Genomic DNA, 19,619 nt, shown 5'->3' on the forward strand with positions numbered 1-19,619 from the left:
GGTGAATCCACGTGATATCCGTAACATTTTTATTTAAGAAAGCAGACAAGTCCCCAAGTTGAAAATGTTTACATAGCCTAGGTAATCATAACATTCTATTTAATTACTAAAATTGGGCAATTACGCAGGACAGCTGTGCACAAGATAATGCGGAGATTCTTTTATATCTAGTTAAGCTTACTAGTATGGGAAAGGAGTTTTTAATTTGTGATCGAAATTGGTATTTAAAATATATGAAAGAATGTCACCTACATGTAAACGGAACATAGCCCACCTTATACTCAGCAGATACATTTCAGAATCATTCCTGTATCTCCATTTTGTTATTTTTAGAATTATATATTATATAACTAGCCATGCCCGTGCACTTCGCTGCACTACTTAGAATTAAATATTGACAAATCTAAATACGGTTTTGTAATTATTTAGTGAATAATAGCTTTTTGTATGTTGTAAGTCGTTTGCTCCTGAATCATTTTGAAACTTGTATTTACAACTATGACTTTAACTATACAAATCTGGCTTTCAGGTAGTAGCTCCTGTAAAGCAGGTTTGAATAATTTCAAGGAAAAATTGTTCCGGGGCCGGGTAACGATCCCGGGACCCTTCGTTTAGCGCGCGAACGCTCTATCGACTGAGCTACCCCAGGAACTATACACGACATCGTCACAATTTTTCCTTTTAATATCCACACAACTCACATGAGCTTTATATATATATATATATATATATATATATATATATATATATATATAAAGCTCATGGATATTAAAAGGAAAAATTGTGACGGTGTCGTGTATAGTTCCTGGGGTAGCTCAGTCGGTAGAGCGTTCGCGCGACGGTGTCGTGTTTAAAAAGAGTGTTGATAACGGATGTACTCCGATAAGTAAGTTTTTAATTTGTTGTGGGGGGCTCTTGAATCTCAGGAGGAACAACTTTTACAACAGCGCAACATAATCTGCTTGGCTAACTACCCATATTTTTTTACATTGCATTTATTGCATAGTTTATTCATTTTATCTATTTTAACACGATTCAATTGAGCATAGTTAAAATTTGGATTATAAAATAATGGAATGCTAAGCTAACATACGAGTACTATTACAGCACAGTAAATCAATACACTTTCGTTGTTCGTTAATTCTCTGAGATGAAAATGAATGTGATACATAAACATTTTTTAAGAAATGTAGGAAACGAATATACAGAATAGCCTATCAAGTTTTCTGTCCATAAGAAGCTATATTAATCTTACCTGTCCTCGACTCACTCAGAAGTTGCTGTAATAACATTATAGTATTATGTCCATCTAGAGAAACGACACTTTCCAATGGTGAAATAATAATTATACAAATCGGTTAATTAGCTTCTAAGATTATTTCATACAAACATACAAACATGTTAAATGAATAGCTTCCGTTTGTTGTTTTCCAAGGCCCCTCATAAACGAAGTCATTTGTTTTCTTTTCATTACAGCCCATTAAGTGCCGATAATAAAACGCATTGTTATTTTAAAACTCATTTATCTCTTTAAATATCAGTACTATCAAAATTTTGCATAGAATAAAACTTATCGGAAATAAGTTTTAAAGAAACTTTTGTTATGTAACATTTTTCATGAGAATCAATAATAAGGGAGGTATTTCAATTTATTTAAGTCAGGTCCCCTTATAATCCTCCTTTTAAATAGCGTATTTTAACCCTTAAATTGACAAAGTACCCTATAAGACAACAGGTTAATAGGCTATATGCTATAATTTTAATAGAACAATAGAAAAAAATTGGAGGAAAATTAAAATTTTGCAATACTATAATATTGTACAACATATAAAATATGGACATCGCGATAGTTGTTTTCTTTATGGTCCGACAAGGTGAGAAATGAAGCTTTGCCAATTTAAGGGTTAAATGCCATATAGCCTAAAATCTCAGAACTAAATTTTGTATTCCAATTTTCATATAAAACGATTCAGTCATTATCGCGTGAAAAGGTAACAAACATCCAGACAGACATACAAACAAAAATTTCAAAAAAGCATTTTTTGGTTCCAGGATGATTAATTATGCATGTTGAAACCAATTATGCTTGGAAAAGCGAAAATTACCAAAAAAATTTCGGTTACAGATTAGTATAGATTATAGTAACAGTAGTTAGGCCTACATCAATAGGCTATTATGAAAATTAGTTTCATGATACATGGAAGAAAGGATTTATGATTTTTTGTGAACTTATAACTAAAGTATTTGAGCCCACCCAATGTTTTTCAAAAATTGTCGTATCGTGTGTTGATTAGTGACGACAAAAAATGTTAGTTATTTTAATTTCAGTTTTAATTGAAGGTCATCTTACAGCTTAAAATTTATTCACTGTGAATGGTGGTGGTAGAAATCAATGTACTGATGTCGGTATAAAAAATAATTGTAACTAGGATAATCTTTACATCGAAAATGTGACAACACCGCTTGATATTACAAGTATTGATGCATGAAAAAAATATATATCCAAGATAAAGTCTGCCGCCAGGATAATTTATTGAACGATTTTTACTTACTCACCGCTGAATTTTAAAATAATTCGCAATGAAAAGTATAAATAACTGCATATATGTGTTTTTATTTAACTTCTTCGAGATAAAGGAATCTGAGTTAGTAATTTCATTTACCTCTTCGTCTTACGCAATGAACAAAACTTCGAACGAGTCGCTATGCTAGATTTCGAGTTATTTTTCCATTTTGTATTTCTGATGTATTAATATTGCGCTAAAATTATTACATTATCGCGTTTAGTGTATCTCATTTCCTGATATATTTATTCATAGGAGCTGAATCTGAAGAAAATCCATCTAATCGCAGTAGACAGACAGACAGATAGACAGACGTCATGTCCAGAATTACTTTCCCGATGTCAGGGATACTGAAGATGTACATTTCCACGGAAATATCGGAAAAAATTTCTATAAGATCCAACGCTTTCTCTATCCAGAAAATAAATATGAGTACATACTGAATTTAACACTCAACGTGCGATTGAGATTAAATGTTCCATAGTTACTGAATTTAGAATAATCGGTTCAATAGACGTAGCCTATTTTAGACAGCATGACAATATCTTATGTATATCCTTACAAAGCAAGGACAGTATCGTATACAGATTAATGTAACTGCATGCTAATTCTTCGCTCATGCATAGAACACGCAGAATGAGCACGTGTTCAATGTATTCGAGCCATCCAAGGCCACATTATTTTTCACTGACTTTTCACTAATTTTCTACGACTTTGTCCTCTCGTGTTTATGTTTTCTTCCTCAACCACTCTTGCGTAATATTTGAAGAAGTATATCAATATTTCTAGAACGGTATTCCCTCAATTTTTCGCCTGTCATGATAGGAAGTGTAAAGTACTCCTTTTAGGACATAAATTCTGAAGGTCTTCTTCGAATCAACGAGACGATGTCTATTGCACAACAAATGGTAAGCTAAGTTTTACTTGGAATTTATAAGGTGTGCCGGTTTGACTGGTAAATTACGTTTATGATGCATTTGAGGTAAGCGTTAGATGGTATTCTGGCATGATTGATAATGCACATTTATACCTAATTTATGGTGATTTTTAGATTCTGTTTTGGTTTAATTAGCTGTTTATATTTATATCACATTTGGGCTGAGAAGTAAGGCTCTATACAGGCTGATAACTAGGGACCGTATTGTCTCAGAGAGTACGGATATAGCTTAGTCGTTCATAGACTATATTGGCGTGACGTCATATTTGGCGTGTGTCACAGATACTATCAGGGAACACTTGCATCTTGTGTGTACTGCAGCTTACGTTCTATTCATGATTCGACTTAGAAGACTGTTGAAAATGCACTTTAATAATAAAGAATGATACTACGATGACCTTTCCTATAACTTAAATTATTTGTTCATTTATTAATTTGATTTATTTTTAGTGGTACTTGCAGAGTTAAGGCCATAATGCCCTCTCTTCCACTCTAGCAGTATAAAAATAAGTAGCAAATATAAATAACATAAGTACAGAAAACACTGGAATAATAATAATAATAATACTTACTTACAAATGGCTTTTAAGGAACCCGAAGGTTCATTGCCGCCCTCACATAAGCCCGCCAGCGGTCCCTATCCTGAGCAAGATTAATCCAGTCTCTATCATCATACCCCACCTCCCTCAAATCCATTTTAATATTATCCTCCCATCTACGTCTCGGCCTCCCTAAAGGTCTTTTTCCCTCCGGTCTCCCAACTAACACTCTATATGCATTTCTGGATTCGCCCATACGTGCTACATGCCCTGCCCATCTCAAACGTCTGGATTTAATGTTCCTAATTATGTCAGGTGAAGAATACAATGCGTGCAGTTCTGTGTTGTGTAACTTTCTCCATTCTCCTGTAACTTCATCCCGCTTAGCCCCAAATATTTTCCTAAGCACCTTATTCTCAAACACCCTGAACCTATGTTCCTCTCTCAGAGTGAGAGTCCAAGTTTCACAACCATACAGAAGAACCGATAATATAACTGTTTTATAAATTCTAACTTTCAGATTTTTGGACAGCAGACTGGATGATAAGAGCTTCTCAACCGAATAATAACACGCATTTCCCATATTTATTCTGCGTTTAATTTCCTCCCGAGTGTCATTTATATTTGTTACTGTTGCTCCAAGATATTTGAATTTTTCCACCTCTTCGAAGGATAAATCTCCAATTTTTATATTTCCATTTCGTACAATATTCTGGTTACGAGACATAATCATATACTTTGTCTTTTCGGGATTTACTTCCAAACCGATCGCTCTACTTGCTTCAAATAAAATTTCCGTGTTTTCCCTAATCGTTTGTGTATTTTCTCCTAATATATTCACGTCATCCGCATAGACAAGAAGCTGATGTAACCCGTTCAATTCCAAACCCTGCCTGTTATCCTGAACTTTCCTAATGGCATATTCTAGCGCGAAGTTAAAAAGTAAAGGTGATAGTGCATCTCCCTGCTTTAGCCCGCAGTGAATTGGAAAAGCATCAGATAGAAACTGACCTATACGGACTCTGCTGTATGTTTCACTGAGACACATTTTAATTAATCGAACTAGTTTCTTGGGAATACCAAATTCAATAAGAATATCATATAATACTTCCCTCTTAACCGAGTCATATGCCTTTTTGAAATCTATGAATAACTGCTGTACTGTACCCTTATACTCCCATTTGTTCTCCATTATCTGTCGAATACAAAAAATCTGATCAATAGTCGATCTATTACGCCGAAAACCGCACTGATGATCCTCAATAATTTCATCTACGTACGGAGTTAATCTTCTCATAAGAATATTGGACAAAATTTTGTACGACGTCAACAAAAGTGATATTCCTCGAAAGTTACCACAGTTGGTTTTGTCCCCCTTTTTAAAAATAGGTACAATTATGGACTCCTTCCATTGTTCTGGTAGAATTTCCTTTTCCCAAATAGCAAGTACAAGTTTATAAATTTCGCTATATAATGCGCTTCCGCCCTCTTGTATTAATTCTGCTGGAATTTGATCGATACCTGGAGACTTGTACTTTTTCAGATTTTCTATCGCAATTTCGACTACTGAAAGCGTGGGTTCGGGTATAAATGGCTCAGCAGTTTGTATTTCAATTTCGTCCCGATCATTTCTATTTGGCCTATGTACATTTAGTAGTTGCGCAAAATAGTTTTTCCATCTGTTTAGGATTGATGGAGAGTCTGCAAGCAAGTCACCATTCTCATCCTTGATCACGTTTACCCTTGGCTGATATCCGTTCTTAAATTCCTTTATACCCTTATATAAATCTCGAATGTTTTTATTCTTACTATTTGTTTCTACCTCATTCAGTTTTTCCTTCAAGTAACCTCTCTTTTTATTCCTAAGTATACGACTTGCTTCCCGTCCTTCATTGAAATAATTATCTCTCTTCTCCTCGACTGGATCCTGTAAGAATTTCAATTTTGCCTGTTTCCTTCTTTCTACTACCATGCAACAATCTTCATCAAACCACGGTTTCTTTTTCTTAGTTTCATAATAACCTATGCTCTGCTCAGCTGCAATTTTGATACTATCTCTGATATTTTCCCACACGCTATTAACATCTAATTCTTTCTCAACTTCGTCGGAACTTTCTAAAGTGGCAAACCTATTCGAAATTTCGACCTGATAATTTTGCTTAGCTTCCTCGTCCTTTAATTTCAAAATATTGAATTTAGTAATATTAACTTGTTGCTCTACTCGCTTGGCTACTGATAATCTTTCTCTTAATTCTCCAATCACCAAATAATGGTCAGAATTACAGTCTGCACCCCTGAAAGTTCGAATATCTACTATACTAGTATGTCTCCGTTTATCTATCAAGATGTGATCTATTTGGTTGTGTGTCAATCCATCTGGAGAAGTCCAAGTATATTTATGTATATCCTTATGGGGGAATGTTGTACTTTTGACAATTAAATTTTTCGATGTGGCAAAGTTGACTAATCTAACTCCATTGTCACTACTAATTGCGTGTAGGCTCTCTTTTCCAATAGTTGGTCTAAAAATATCCTCCCGTCCTACTTTAGCATTGAAATCCCCCAATAAAATTTTCATGTGATATCTAGGGAAATGATCAAAAGTATGTTCCAATTCCTCATAGAAGCTATCCTTTATGTGGTCGTCTTTCTCTTCTGTAGGGGCGTGAGCATTTATAACTATGATGTCGCACCATCTACCCTTAAGTACTAAATATGATAACCTGTCACTGATAAATTCGACCTTTTTTACTGCTGATTTTATTCTTTTATGAACAAAGAATCCTGTTCCTAATTGGTGATTATTGTTTCCTTCCCCATAATACAACAAGTAATCTCCTATTTGTGATATGCCATTCCCATCTAACCTAACCTCTTGTACTCCCACGAAGTCTATTCTATATCTAGCTAGTTCTTTAGCTACTAATGTTATCCCTCCTGTTCTATAAAGACTAGTTACGTTCCAAGTGCCAAATCTCAAAACCTTATTCCTTTGCTGTGGTCGTGCCAGAGAATCAGTCCTATTCCGAGGCTTATTATAGGGATGCGTAACAAGCTGTTTTTTACGGTGATGGGTTGTTAGCCCTTCGCCCAACCCCCAAGCTGGAGGACCACCCCTTATCGGCTGTCCACGACTGCTTATTCAATATATTCGCAGCTACCCTCCATATCTGGAGGCCGTCTCCTCTATCCGCAACCTGAGGACGCGCCATGCCGTGGTGATAGGGACCCACAATACATGGAATAATAATAATAATAATAATAATAATAATAATAATAGTAATAATAATACTAGTAAGAGCAAAATGTAGATGTGTTTAGTTAACCTACATGTAATTCTAAAAGTTAAACAATTACAACTTAATGTTAAATAAGACAATTTCGATCGAAAGAATGAATAACATAATGAAGAAAAATCGATACATAAAAATAAATGTTCTACAAAAGTAATATTTGAAAAACGATTATATTCTAGAGATGAAAAGCAGTCTTTCTGACAGTCGGCTTTTGAAAGTAGTCAATGTCTGACAGCCCTTTAAACTATGTCCGCTAAAATACGCTATTTTTCACTATTACACTATCATAAAGAATGAAGGCTTACATTGAACAAACATTATTTACATTATTGTACACAATTTACCCTAATAAGTACGCCATAGTGTTCTGAAACAAAATATCTTGCAGTACAATACGCAACACTGTGCATAAGCTTAGTGTTGTAAATGAGCCGTTCAGAGCAGAAGTGGTGTAAGTGGCTAATGAGGGTTAAAGTAAACATTCTGTAAAATACAGCGCAAAGTAGCAATTAATATTCAATTTATTTAAACTATGAGTAGTCAGTGGACAGCAAGAAGGGCGTAATAATTGTTACTTTGCGCTGTATTTTACTGAATTTTTACTTCAAACCTCATTACCCAATTTTGACTTACTCCACTTTTGCTCTGAACGGCTCAAATAATCTTTGATCAATGTATTTTATTTTATTGGGTTATTTTTTGACGCTGTATCAACATCTCAGGTTATTTAGCGTCTGAATGAAATGAAGGTGATAATGCCGGTGAAATGAGTCCGGGGTCCAGCACCGAAAGTTACCCAGCATTTGCTCGTATTGGGTTGAGGGAAAACCCCGGAAAAAACATCAACCAGGTAACTTGCCCCGACCGGGATTCGAACCCGGGACACCTGGTTTCGCAGCCAGACGCGCTGACCGTTACTCCACAGGTGTGGACGTTGATCAATGTAGGCCTACATTCTTTATTACAGTGTAAATTGTAAAAATAGTGTGTTCTAGTGTATATAGTGTAAATAATTTAAATTGTAAATATTAGTATAATTGTTAAAGTGGTCCATGTTTGTTCTACCTCACTTGACGAAACAAGAGTCGCGTGAGCAATCAGTCAAGTACTTCGCTTCCTAGAGCACGTGCGTCGTCTACTTAAAAACTTCAGTAATACTTAATTTTGTAGCCTTCTGGGATAACTACATAATAAATGGTCCTTAATATACTGTATATGGCTGCCGAAGCACGGGATGGGGATTCCGGACGACAAGTCGAGCATCAGCCGGTAAAATGCTGCTACAAAGGCGAAAGCAGAAATGGATTATGAGACTTACAGTAGATGTTGAAAGTGTCGTCTTCAGCTCGTATACAAGCTAGATATCGCGAGAATATGTTGTCACTTACTCGTCTAATTGAAATTCTTTTTATTTCATGCTCAATATTATACTTTAGTTTCTCTAATGTGTGTGGAATCATGCGAAACATTTTGCCTTTTCTCCGTTAAAATTGTTCGTGATTTTCTTTGCAAAAGTTACTTTAATGAGATTTCTACTCGTTCTGCTCCAAGAGAGTTTATATGAACTTATCGCAATGCACTGTCCTCTTCAGGAACTGCTATACATAGCCTAGTGATGAAATTTCAATCCGCAGATTCAGAACACGAGCACTGTACAACATACCGATCAGTGCTTAAGTGCATGGATGTGTTGTTGTATTACAGACCTTTCTTCTGTCACTGAATTGTCTGACTCATTTTCTGTTAATCTCGTCAATTATCACAGTTAGTAAATTCACTAAATTGGCAATGAATTTCACACGGACAAACTTTGCTCGTCTTCAAAAACTTCATCGCCGACCTTGCTTTATCACTGGTGGTCCGATAAACTATTTTTGACATGACTAACGTGGACGTAATTCACTTCAAACTAAACGTCAATTCACAAAATGACAACTTTTTTTCTCTTGAATATCATCACGTACTCAGCGGATATTCAAATATAGTTTCAAGCAACTTTGTGAAAATATAATACCTGCTGTAAGGCAGATAGTCTTTGTAATAACCTATTCAAAAAGATTTTCTCAGATACATGAATTTCGCTCTTTAAACTATCTTTAATTCCTTTGTAACCTAAGTATTTCGTTTTTAACTATACATTTTAATAACGTTAATCAACTAGGTAATTACTTCATTGAGGAAATTTTGAGGAAAAAAAGAAATCTATCGGAACCATTTATTCAAAAGTTATCACTCTGGATCTGCGTTGGATAATCTTGTAATCGCCCAATTAGATTACAGGAACATAATCGAAATAAAAATGGGAAGTTTTTCTTATAGGCCTATTGTACTACGAAACACGTCAAGAAAGTAAGTTTTCCTAGGGCCGTTTAGAGAAATAAAACGCAATTTCATGGAAGGATGTATTAGAACAGACACAGCCATTGTTGAGCTATTTTTCAATATATTCCCCATCGGAATTGTGACATTTGTCATATCGTGGGATCAACTTTTGTACCCCTGTGTCGTAGATCGAAACCAATGTGTGACAGTCGTCTGCACCTCTCTGCCAACGTGAAAATGCTGACAGGACAGGAATTTCTTGAGGTGTAAGAAACGATGATAATCGTTCGGCCACATACGGCTCGGCGAACAACAGATCTTCTCCAAGAATTTCCGCCGGGAGGTATTTCAACATCCACCCTACATGCCGAATCTCGCTTCCAGTGATTACACCTCAGGTGCAGACGGCTGTCACGCATTGGTTCTACGAAACAGGGATACAAAAGTTTATCCTACTGTATGACAAATGTCTCAATTCCGGCGGGGATTAATTTGAAATATATCCCGACAATTCCTTTATCATCCATTCATAGCTTTCTGCTTTATCGTTCCAATAAATATTTTCATGAAATTGTTTTCTTTTTCCTTTCTCTAAATCAAGCCTGGGCACTATTCTCAATCGAGTCACTACAGACCTCCCTTAAACTTTCCACTCTGTCTTCCTCGGCTCAGACAGTAAAGTTTTAGCCCGATACGAGTAGACAGAAAGATAAGCATTGCTCAGTGACGGATTGTATAAGGCAGGCACCATAGCTTTTGCGCACTTTCGACTCTCGCTGGTAGCCAGAAATGCACCACTGATGCACAGTACCTTATGCATTTGTTTATAAGGCGATGCAAGCAAAAAGGACATGTGTGGGGATTTCTGCGTTACCTTTCCCTTCCCCGTTGTGCCCAGGGTTACTCTAAACGGCTCCAGGGACACTTACTTACTGGACGCGCCTTGTGTATTGAGGAAATTGTTATGATCTACAGTACATTCAATTGAAAGACATAGAGATTTACTCACGGGAAACAGCTTAAAAAGATGAAACCAGGCTATGAAGCAACCCTTATTACGATTATATGCAGGAACTGGAACTTTCACCTCGCTCAGACACTGCGAGAATACAGTCAGCATGAGGATAGTCCTGGAAGCAATATAAGAATATTCACAAGATATTAATATAGCTGACATGTCATGAAAGCTTAATTTTCTTATGAATATTACATGGTGCATTTTATATTTTCACTGTTTTAATGATATTAACATTAGGTCTAAGGCTTCTGCTCTTAGAATGTCTATGAATCTATTGCTTGTGACATGATTTAACATTAATGACCTAACAAGCTTTTAGTATTACATTCATATAGACAGATCAGTGGCAAAAGGGGAGTGGAACTCCAATGATGGGATAGACTGCAGAGTTTTTCAACCATTCTCAACATGTGGTACACTAAAAGTGTAATTTTGCCGGGTCAACCAACCTGACTGTGATTTTTCCGTGGTTTTCCATAGTTACGTAGGCAAATGCCGAGCTGGAATTTTCATTGCCACGCCCCATTTTCCCTTCCTCTCCCGTGTAGAAAAATAATTTAGATTTCATATCATTCATCTTCCTCATCTCATTCAATAGACTACTCAGGTCAAGACGCATGTGTTCATCCGCTTCCAGGAGTGCGCGTTCTCTCCGCAACCGTTCCTGGGTTCCCAGCCTTCCGCAATATCTCTGCCAGGATTAATTCCTTAAGAGTACACTGATGTGAAATTTCAAATTTTTAAACTATTCTATGTAGATCTCTGAAATTTTGTACAGTTGTCGTACTGTATATAAATAGTCTCTGTACAAAGTTTCGTCCCATTTGATACAGAAATGTATGAATCATTAAAAATGTTGTAATTTTAAATTTTGTAAATTTAGCTTTTCAAAAATTGCTACTCCTTCCACAAATTCAAATATTTTGGCCTGAAATTTTGTCTACATAGGCCCTACATGTCAGACCCTCGGAAATAAAACTTACTAAACAATTTTTCCTTTTATTTTACTAAAAATAAAATAAATATTTTATGCACTAAAGTGTAAAAACAGAACAAAAAATCAACTCGAGCATAAAGAAAAATTAATATTAAAAAAAATATGAATGCTAGGTATAATCCTGACAGTAAGTTTTGTTAAGAACACATTCAAAAATCTGTACAAAAAATCATACATGTAGTACAAAATTTGTAGGAATTTTTTAGCAATGCAAAATTTACAAAAAATGTAAGTGGAGAAAATTGACTTCAAAGACTGGGATGATAATAATGGAAAAAGAACGCTATCTTTTTTATTTTCTAGGCATTTTGAAACATATAGACCTTGCTTGTTATATGCAGAATTTGCCCTTATGTACACTATCATCCAGTGCACACCTAACCTACACCAGTAAATAAAGATGACGACTGAATAAAAAACATGTAAACTTATGAAAACAAATCACTATAGACTATAGACACTAGGCCTATTATAACACTAACAATAAAGCTGTTAGAAACTTGCAAATATTTCTTATATAACAAAACAAAGACCAAGCATGGAAAACACGTTGTTATGGCTGCTAGCAACAAATGGAATTTTCCTTTAGACAAGAGTTGTAGTCTCCTTGGTAACTGAATATGTTTCAAAGGAAAGCAGCCTTTGAAGTGACATGTGTTGTATCCTATGAAGAAATATTTCGAGAAGTCGAGAAGCTACACTGGCTGGAACGGAAATCTAATGTACACTGATGTTTGTGGAAAATGCAACACCAAGAGGGATACATGTGACTGATATGAAATTGATACCTCAGATTAGGTACATAATAATATATAAATTATTAGAATTACAGAACTGTACCTGATCTGTGACCATGAGATTTCAGTATGGTGTGAAGCCTCCTTGCGCTGCAACAGAGCTTCTAAGCGTCGTGGTATGGAATCAAAGAGGGACTGGATATGTTCCTGGGGAATCTCCCTTCACGCAGTTTGTATGCGAATCCACAAAGAGTCAAGAGTCGGTGCCGGAGGACCAAGACGAACAAGTTGCCGACCAACCATTTCCCAGACATGTTCGATGAGCGACATGTCTGGCGAACGTGCAGGCCAGGGAAGAGGATACCCGTCATTCTTCAAAGAAGGCTTGCACAATCCTCGCCACATGTGGCCGGGCATTGTCCTGCTGAAATATGGCATGTGGAGTTGCCTAAAAGAGGAGCAGTACTTAGGGCTCTAAAACCTCCCTAATTTGGCGATTGCTGTTCAGATTGCCCTGAATACGTAGAAGGCGAGATCGCATATTTTATCCAAATGGCGCCCCAAACTATCACAGTAGCTTTTCTCCATTATGCTGCTCAACAATGCAGGCTCTCAGATTGCGTTCACCACGGTAGGGTCTAACACGTATGCAGCCATCATTGTAGGAGAAGTAGGACCAGCAAGACTTGTCCGAAAACACTACATTTTGCCACTCAGTACGCCAGTGACGCTGTTCACGTGTCCATTGCAGTCTGAGACTGGCGGTTTCTGGACAATGGAAGCCGACGCAACGGCATGCAAGCCACTAGTCCATCCTTCAAAAGACCGTTGACGCAGATAGATCAACATCCGATGCAGTACTCCAACGTCGACTCAACATTGTGGATGAAGCTGTACGGTCCGTCACGGCCAAGCGGAAAAGATGGCGGTCATCCCGTGCTGTGGTCACATTACGTGGACCAGTATCCGCTCGTCTCTGTGTACTACCTATTCTATCCACTGGTTCCACACACGCATCACTGTTGTAGCAGTATGCCCTATACGAGCTGAAATATGTCAAGGTATGACAAACCTGCTTACCGGAGACCAATCATTCTCCCCGAACTCACTCACGTGCTGATATTGTTGCGCCTTTCCTCGTCGACGAGGCATACCTAAACTACCTTTCACGGTTCCACTTCGTTTGGAAGCTCTGCACTGACTGAGCAAGGCATAATACTGACCTTGCTGGTGAAACAAGAGACGTCACTTTTGGGTCTATGTGTACGCCATCTCTCTGAAAACGTAATCAATTATTGATGGTACACTGCTCTATACATCTCCCGAGTTTGGAGTCGTTCGGGCCATTCTTTCTGCGTGTTGTCATTTCACAAATAGTAGTGTAATAAATAATATATGAAATACAGCGTAATTTCCACAATAGTCGCAGAATTCAGAGTTGATGGCGTGGACGAGGGATTTAAATTACCAGTCAGAGCGCGCAAATTTTATAAATGTGGCCCTAAACAGCTGATAGACCGATCGTATGGCCATGAAAACTGGCAGAGGACATCTCTAACCCATAAACAATTTTTTAAAGATAAAAACAAAAAATTATTTTTTTTACCAAAAATGACCAAATTTCACATCAGTGTATCCTTACGATCACTTCCAAGGGTGCTTCGACACCTTGGAAGGGCCGTTGGAATGCATCCTGGAGGTATGAACTTAGAGCGGGGGAGGGTAGGAGTCCCCCATTAAGTGAGCTAATACACCCTTATCCTCATACATCCCATACAATTCGGGGTGCACAATAGGCCTCAGTATGGCCGACGTGTAAAGGGTTGTCCTAACCTGCCATAGCCACATTGACCTAACCTAACCTAACCTAACCTAAATGTGTAATTTAAAATCCCGCGGCACACCCATATAATCTAAACCTGTGGTTCCCAACCAGGGAAGAATTTTGAGTGTCGCTGAATGTTGACTCTTGTGCACTCAATTTTTTACTACTATTTTAACTTTTATTTTTTTCCAATTTACTACGACAACCTTTACTATTTTCATTTTCTCGTGGCATGCTGGTTAAAAATGGCTGGAATGTTGTGATTCAGGATGTTAATACTTGACGAGAAGAAATGAAGAAGTGTGGCTGTATTTAATAAAATAGTAATGTTCTTGAAGCTCATACAGAGGTGTCGAGTCGGTGGTGATGGAGGGTGATTTAACACTACAAAAGTGTGGAAGAGAGTGGGCCTAGTGCAAGATTATGTTGGTGATGATAATGAACAATTAAGCCTAGGTGACAAAAATATGTATAAGACTGCATGTATGAGATCTTCAGGTATGTATGAACAAAACTCATCGTCGAATAGTAAAGGATCTTCTTGTAATTGACTACACTGGATATACGCAATAGCCTGGAATGAAATATGCCAGTAGGGTCAAGGCCATTCACCGGACTGTTGCCCTCACGTCCAAATGCCTCCGCAGAGATACGGAGAAGAGGACCAAAGGCTACCACCGCAGCTCAAAACTTATTGTGACTTACACTATATACCAGATGTCTTTGGAGCAGACCATAACAAGGGTCTCGATGCATCTCATGTTATCGCTGCGCTTCCATTGGTTGGCGAGTCATTACTTAGCTGAGAGTGTTGTAGACACTAGCGCGTGCATATCGTGGTTACGAGACGGTATTCACTACAATTCTATTCCGTCTAGAATCTGTGCCGTGTATGAGCAGGATATGTGTGATTTGATTTTTTTTTCCTCGCTGTTATTTATACTCGCTTTAACATCTTTGGTCATATCGCGAGTTAATCTTTGGTTGAAATCCGAAGGCCTGTGTACTATTGTTGAGATTGGTTCTATTGTTGTGAACTAGATGGCGACTGTATATGTATGACTGATTTGTTATGAATATGATTTCGGTGATGAATGAGGCCGGTGATATTCAAGGATGTTGTGGCCCGAATTTCCTGGCATTTGCCTTACGGTTGAGGAAAAACTCTGAAAAACCTCAACCAGGAAATTCAACCCGACCAGAAATCGAACCCGGGCCCTCTGCGTAAGAGACCAGCATGCTGACCCCTACACCACAGAGGTGGTCGATTTGATTGTTGTTTGTTTTGATTGTGTGAGTTCTTAATGTCTTAGCCGTATCTTTCTATTACAGGGGCGAAACGTCAGGGGAGACAGGGTAGACAGCGTGTACCGTAACATTTTGTGAACGAAAAATTTTATAGTTAATTCAATTATTATTCTTTTAGAATATTAATTATTTCGAAATATATGACATTATTGTATTCCCCGCTTTACCTATTTTCGATTCACTTCGGCAATGCTTGCGTTCACATGTTACACTAAGCACGTTGCCATAGTAGAGGAAAGTAGACGCCGACCAGTCTGTGTATTTTCCCTTTGAATTTCAAAGTTTTCGGATACAGCAACATTAACGCTATCTGTAAGTGCTGGCTGTGAAAATATGACTTTTCTTTAGCGAGATTTCCCCGCCCAGTAGACAGTCGCTCCAGCGTTTCTTCTTGCTCTCATTGGCTAGTATTGAATCTCAGTAATAAATGTGCTCTTATTGGCTACTATCTCAGGCATGCTTTTAATGTAATTAATTTGAATTTATTTTATTATAAGACACGTCTAAAATAAAATAATGATGTAATAATATAGAAATACTAAGTATAGCAAACTTACTAATAAATAAATGATAGCATCAAACCGTTCAAGTACATGCCTTTTCTTGCCCGCCAATATTAGTTACGGTATTATAACGGAAACGAACAGTTTCTTATTTAGAGAGTTTCAAAGTTACGAGTGTGGTGCAAGACGTGAGAGCAAGTGGATAATAAGACTGATGCAAGAACGTATGTTCAAAGACATTATTTAATTTTCATTTTTCGTTATATGAACGTAGTCGGTCACTTATTTCATACACAGACATTTAGTACATTGTGAACCGCGCACTCTTGCATTTCGTTCCGTTTATATGTGCTCCAAAGACATCTGGTATAGAGTGTAGAGATGTCACCATGTAATTTGTCCGCGACGCCGAAACCAATTTCTGGTCAGTCACGCCTACCTTCAGATCACGTGACGGGAATCTTCCCCTTTCCACACTTCTCCTTTCCACACTTCTCTCCACGATACTGCTCCCAGCCGCTCAGACACGCTCAGCTCATATGCGGCTGGGGCAGTCTGCTGAGTTGTATCGGCACGATGGCCACCTCGTCCCGATCCCGTTCTTTCCTTCGTGAGTGCATGAAAATAAATGAGAGGCGCTGTATTCTCGCAAACTGATCAGGCTGTAAGTTCCACTCTCCCGTCTGCCCGTTTTCCCGCCACCATTTGCGCACCTCACGGACAAATGACATGACTATATCTCTACCACTCGTTAATGTGAAAATGATTTTTAGTCCGAACGGCCGCTTTATTGTAGACATCACTCAGCTATGGCATCTGTCGATTCAGCCATGTAGGCTCAACATTAAACATCCTATGAAGTCCCGAGTTTCTGTGACTATTAATAATAATAATAATAATAATAATAATAATAATAATAATAATAATAATAGCCTAAAAAGAATCATTATAATAATGTTTGCTTTCTTTTTGGATTCTTAAAAACATTTCACGGAACAAATGGCAGAGTTTAGTCGCCTTAGTAGTTAAGTTGGTAGTACGCTGCCTTACGACGATCGCGGGCCCCAGTTCAAATCTCGGCGATAGCATAGCTATATTTGTAGTGGAGAAAGCCGTGATTGTGGGAATTTCCTTAGGATCCTCCCGTTTTTCCCCATCATCATTCTACTAACACCGTCTACAATTCTCCTTCCATTATTAAAGACCGTTTTCTTAGTTCCACAACATGGGAATGTGTATAAATGTGCACAGAGTATACATTACGTGTTCTGCTCACAAACTCAAGTAACGTTGACTACAGAGTCACTCTACAATAGATTCCTTACTCCTAAACAAGTACAGTATACTTCACTTTAGCAATGTTAATGAAGCTAAATTTTACAGGTTCTTGTAACATATGTTTAAACATTTCATTCAGGGTAGTGCCTGTGTTACAGTTGTATCGGTGTTTTAAGTTAAAATTTTACAACAAAGATTATCGTAATACACGTATAGGCTTAAACAATGCATTAAGAGCGGACCTATGAATCAGTAACATTTTAAGTTAAAATTTTACATCAAAGATTGTTGTAATATAGGCTTAAACATTTCATTAAGAGTAGTGCATGTGAAACTAACATTTTAAGGCTATGTTTATTCTTTTGTGATACACAACACGGCCCCGTTCTTTTTGCGGGAGTAGTTTGCTTTCATCGCACAGTAACGCACGCCACTACTCTTCGCCAAGTCATTTGAGTCATTGCACAAAGTCCGTACTCACTTAACTTCAAAGAGTAGTGGCTAAGATCCCGGTCTCTATTCATTATCAATTCCGATTCGAAAAACAGCACAACTACTTGGGTTTGTTCGGCGTCGTATCAGTCCTGCACTTTAACAAGCATTTCTCGAGGTTTGTTCAGGACGGTTAGTCTAGAGATCTTCAGAGGGGAAAAAAACTCTTAATGTGTAGGGCGGGGAACGAGATTCATGTGAATCATTTGAAGTATGGCAGAGTATCACTACTACCTACATGTATTGAAAGAATGTTTTTGAAATGTATTAAACTTTGAGGAACTGGCGGGGGGGGGTAATGTACTGATAAATCGTTGAAATAAACGGTATTCGAATTTGTTGGTTGACAAAAATAACATGATACTGTGGATGGTGAACCTGCTTTGTCGGCAGCATACTCGACACCCTCAACTCATTTCTTGACGGGTGCACAGAGAGCCTATTTGAACTGTAGTGCATAAGTATGCCCCCGTCCCGTTCGATATCACCAATACTAGTAGCCTATCATACTGCATAACAACGTTTATAAATAAATTATTTTAAGTGGAATGCAGTTCTTTACTTACCCCACAGCGATACCCCAGTGTTGTGAGGCTGCTTCCGCTGCATTTTCGAATAAAGAGAGCCCTACTAAAGAGACTGTAGGCACGATGGTGAGGGGCGTCACATACCTCAACAGCACTCCGACGATACCTACGTCAAGAATCCAACATCAATGACAAAATCAATATAACGCTGCTGTAACATTCTGGTATTCATATCCTAAAGTTATTGGTATTTATCTAACATAGGAACTATTTTGGTTAGGAAAATTAAATATTTGAGTTACATAATAATAATAATAATAATAATAATAATAATAATAATAATAATAATAATTTATTTTAGCTGGCAGAGTTAAGGCCGTAAGGCCTTCTCTTCCACTCAACCAGCAAAAAGAGTGTATATATATATGCACGAACTTACAAAGAATTCAACAATTTGATTTAGATGAGAGTTACATGTATACAAGAGTTATTTACGAATTAAACAACAAAATACTATGAACTATTAATTAAACACTGAAATAAACTGTGTAGCAGAATTAAGCTAAAATATATAGAATGTTAATATATTTCAAATAATATTAGATAATAGAAACAGATTATTATGAGACAATTTTGAAAATACAGCACAATCAGGATGATGTTTAAAAGAAAGAAGTAACAATGTAGTCAGTGATAGTTTAAATCAGTATGATTGGAGTGAAATGCTAATAAGGTTATCTTTCAAGCTGTTCTTAAAGGTGTTTATTGTCTTGCAGCCCCTAATACTTTGTGACAAGGAATTCCATTGACGCGAGGTGGATACTGTAAAAGATGATGAATAACAAGATGTTCTATGAAGAGGTATACTTAGCGTGCCACAGATAAGTGATCTGGTATTTACGTCGTGGTTAGAGTATAGATAAGAGAAACGAGACGAAAGGTAATTTGGTGTTAAGGTGTGCAGAATTCGAAAGAGTAAAGACAAAGAGTGTAAAGTTCTGCGTTCCTTAAGTCGGAGCCACGAAAGACTTGCGAAGGACGGTGATATGTGGTCATATCGTCGGATGTTGCACACGTATCTGACGCACATATTCTGAGCTCGCTGTAACTTGACTGACAGTTCAGAACTTAGATCACTTAACAAAACGTCACAATAATCGAAGTGCGGCATTACTAGGGTTTGTACTAGGGTACGTTTTAGTTGCTGGGGCAAGAAGTTTCTCAAGCGACTCAAACAGTGAATGGAGGAACAGATTTTTTTTTATCGTTTCTTTAC

General features: G+C 37.4%; 1 protein-coding gene across 4 annotated transcripts in view; it reads right to left on the bottom strand.

The window, feature by feature from the left end:
* The window catches only part of LOC138710511 (solute carrier family 23 member 1-like), a 340,117-nt gene that overhangs the window by 72,161 nt on the left and 248,337 nt on the right, over positions 1–19,619 (bottom strand). For all 4 annotated transcript variants that reach the window (XM_069841457.1, XM_069841458.1, XM_069841456.1 and 1 more), the window contains 2 exons: positions 18,383–18,509; positions 10,668–10,788 (listed from right to left, as the gene is read on the bottom strand). In XM_069841457.1, the coding sequence (XP_069697558.1) occupies positions 10,668–10,788; positions 18,383–18,509 (248 nt within the window). The remainder of the gene's footprint in view (positions 1–10,667; positions 10,789–18,382; positions 18,510–19,619) is intronic.

This window comes from Periplaneta americana, chromosome 12, assembly GCF_040183065.1.
Source record: "Periplaneta americana isolate PAMFEO1 chromosome 12, P.americana_PAMFEO1_priV1, whole genome shotgun sequence".
NCBI classification, from domain to species: domain Eukaryota; kingdom Metazoa; phylum Arthropoda; class Insecta; order Blattodea; family Blattidae; genus Periplaneta; species Periplaneta americana.